General features: G+C 30.3%; 1 protein-coding gene across 1 annotated transcript in view; it reads left to right on the top strand.

Moving 5' to 3' along the window:
• The window catches only part of TRDMT1 (tRNA aspartic acid methyltransferase 1), a 64,742-nt gene that overhangs the window by 50,437 nt on the left and 11,642 nt on the right, over window positions 1-2,663 (top strand). Inside the window, 2 exon segments of the mRNA XM_008582487.1 lie at window positions 19-88; window positions 1,201-1,284. Of these exon segments, the coding sequence (XP_008580709.1) occupies window positions 19-88; window positions 1,201-1,284 (154 nt within the window).

Here is a 2,663-nt window from a genome sequence, read left to right as displayed (position 1 = left end):
TTTTTTTTTTCTTTTCAGAGACCTGTTGATACAAACAATAGAAAATTGTGGCTTTCAGTACCAAGAATTTCTATTATCTCCAACCTCTGTAGGTACCACAATTATAAACCCTTATATAAATTATAATTTAAAAGCTTGTCCCAAAGGGAACTTGACCAATAAACAAAATGGCTCTATTTTGGATAATATTATAGGTAAATCCTGAAATTTGTACACACTTGGATCTTTCTAAAGAATATAGTACATAACTGTAGATTCATTTATACATATGTATGAAAAAATTACATAGCTTGAAGCTTATGAAGAATTATATTTTTCTTTTGGAGAATAAAAGATAGCTTGTTTTGAAAATGTGAGGGTACTTCGAGATATTCATGGAAGGATTCATATCATCTTTTAATTCCATTTTTCCACTAACATTTTAACATACCCTCTTACGTGAAATTTGGTATTTCCAAACTAGGTGTGCTGTAGTTTACTAATGTTTCAAAATAATCCAAAATAGAAAACAAAATTAACATATAATAGTCTTCTAATTACTTTTTTTATGACATCATTTTGCAAACATTGCCTCCATTTCATGGGTAAGAAATCGAAGTAATTGGTAATAAGATAAGTTTTTGAGAGATTTTGATTTTGCATGCTTCACTGATTATTTTTTATCATTGTTCTTGTTCGTTCCTCATCATCTTTGGCTGTATTATATACTACTTCGCCCAGAAATTTAAAGAAAACCCATTTCAAACATTAGTTATCTAAGCTGTGGAAATTGCCACTATATCTGATCTCTTTAAATTTATTTTGTATTTATTGCCTTTTAATTTCTAAAATACAGTGAATCCTCCTTTTTTAATAAAATGCAATGATAAATAGGTAAGAATTTCATTTTTTATGATTATTGTATTTTCAATAATGTATGTAAAACTGTCTACATTATTTCTTACCTGGGAAATATAAAATGAAAGTGACCCACAGACATATGATTCATCAGATTCAAGCTTTACCTCATTCAAATAAAGGTACAGAGCAGCAGTTTAAAGGTTTAGCATTTGCTACAAGGAAGTCTTCCACAAATCAATAGAATGTGTTCTGGCAGAAGCTAAATGTATATATACCTGAATGAGCTTTTAACTAGGCTCTAAAGTTAGTACAGATTTCTTTAATTTTCTACAGTAACTAACTGCTCTGTTTTACTTACAGCTTGGCATTCCAAATTCAAGACTTCGGTATTTCCTTATTGCAAAGCTTCAGTCAAAGCCATTTCCTTTTCAAGCCACTGGTCAGGTATCATTATTGTTATTGTTATTTGTTATCTTTTATTTATTGCAAACATATCTCATTCTGCTAATTTATTTTCAAGAACTATTTTGTGTAGGTTTATATGTGTCCTGTGGAATCTATAGTTTAGACCATGCCGTAGATCCATCTTCAAGGCCGTTATCGTTTCCTGATGCTACTTTTGTTGGCTTAAACAAAACAAAACAAAATAAAGCAAAAGCCAAAACGTTTTTCTTTCTTTATTAGGAAAAAAAAGTTAAAAGTAAAGAAAAAACAAAAACCAAAAATTACCATTAGTGCTGTTCTCTTCTCTCCACAATTTCCCTTGTGACCACTGACTATTTTGTCTTTATCATTTCCTCCCCCTGATAGAAGCCACTGGTTACTTTTGATAAAATTTAATATTCTACCTTAAAAATGGCTTAAGAGTATTTTAACACATTGGTTGTATTTTTAAAAAGCCAGTGCTATTCAGCTTAATTGATTAAAATATAGTAATGATTAGCTAGAATAAAGTGTTCAGTTGCTATAGGTAGTATCTGTAATTAAGTGAGCAATTTTATGTGCTTCAGTTGAAAATGGGGGTGGATAGCAGAGTTTCAGCATTTCAGTAAAGCTCTCTGTAACTGTCACAGGTAAGAACTCAAAAGTCATGTCCTACTATCAGGGGATCAGTAATGTCATTTGAAGCCTCTATAATCCAATACAAATATATCTCCCTTTCCATAGTGGGCAATTCCAAAAACAATGTATAAAGTATATTAACAAAGACTTCATCATTAAAAATGTCTAGAACCATTTTTCTTTTGCAAAATAAGACTTTATACATGGTTATGTGTTTTACAGAAACAGATTTTTCCTATGGGACTCATGAGTAGAAATAACCTTTCAAGGGGAAAAGCACTTTGTTTTTTTAATTACTGGTTTTCCTTTAGAACATGGGTATGTTCCAGTTTTTTTTCTTTTTAATGAAGGAATATGGCAAACTTCGATACAAAATACATTTTCTGAAAATGTTAATGTTGCTTTCTAAACTTCTTTTCCAAATATAGTGCTCTATCAGTATTCAGCATGCTTCCTATTACTTTGTTGAATGTTTTTATTAATAAATACAGAAAGCAATAACTCCGTGAAAAATAAATCATCTAATGACACTAGAGCTATATGATTAATAACTTGTACAAATACAAGTAAACCTCAATTTCTGTCTTTCTAATGGCAACCCTATAAAGGCTAGATAGGTTTTTGCATAATTCAGCTGGGTGTTATTAATTTTCCTCTTATTGTTAATAAAGCTTTTGACAGTTTGTGTATTTTTACTTGATGCCAGGTATTGATGGAGTTTCCCAAAATTGAATCTGAACACCCACAAAAATATGCAATAG

This window comes from Galeopterus variegatus, unplaced genomic scaffold, assembly GCF_000696425.1.
Source record: "Galeopterus variegatus unplaced genomic scaffold, G_variegatus-3.0.2 Scaffold2637, whole genome shotgun sequence".
Lineage (NCBI taxonomy): Eukaryota > Metazoa > Chordata > Mammalia > Dermoptera > Cynocephalidae > Galeopterus > Galeopterus variegatus.
Note: the sequence above shows the minus strand (reverse complement) of the source record. Positions and strands in the feature narration are given on the sequence as shown.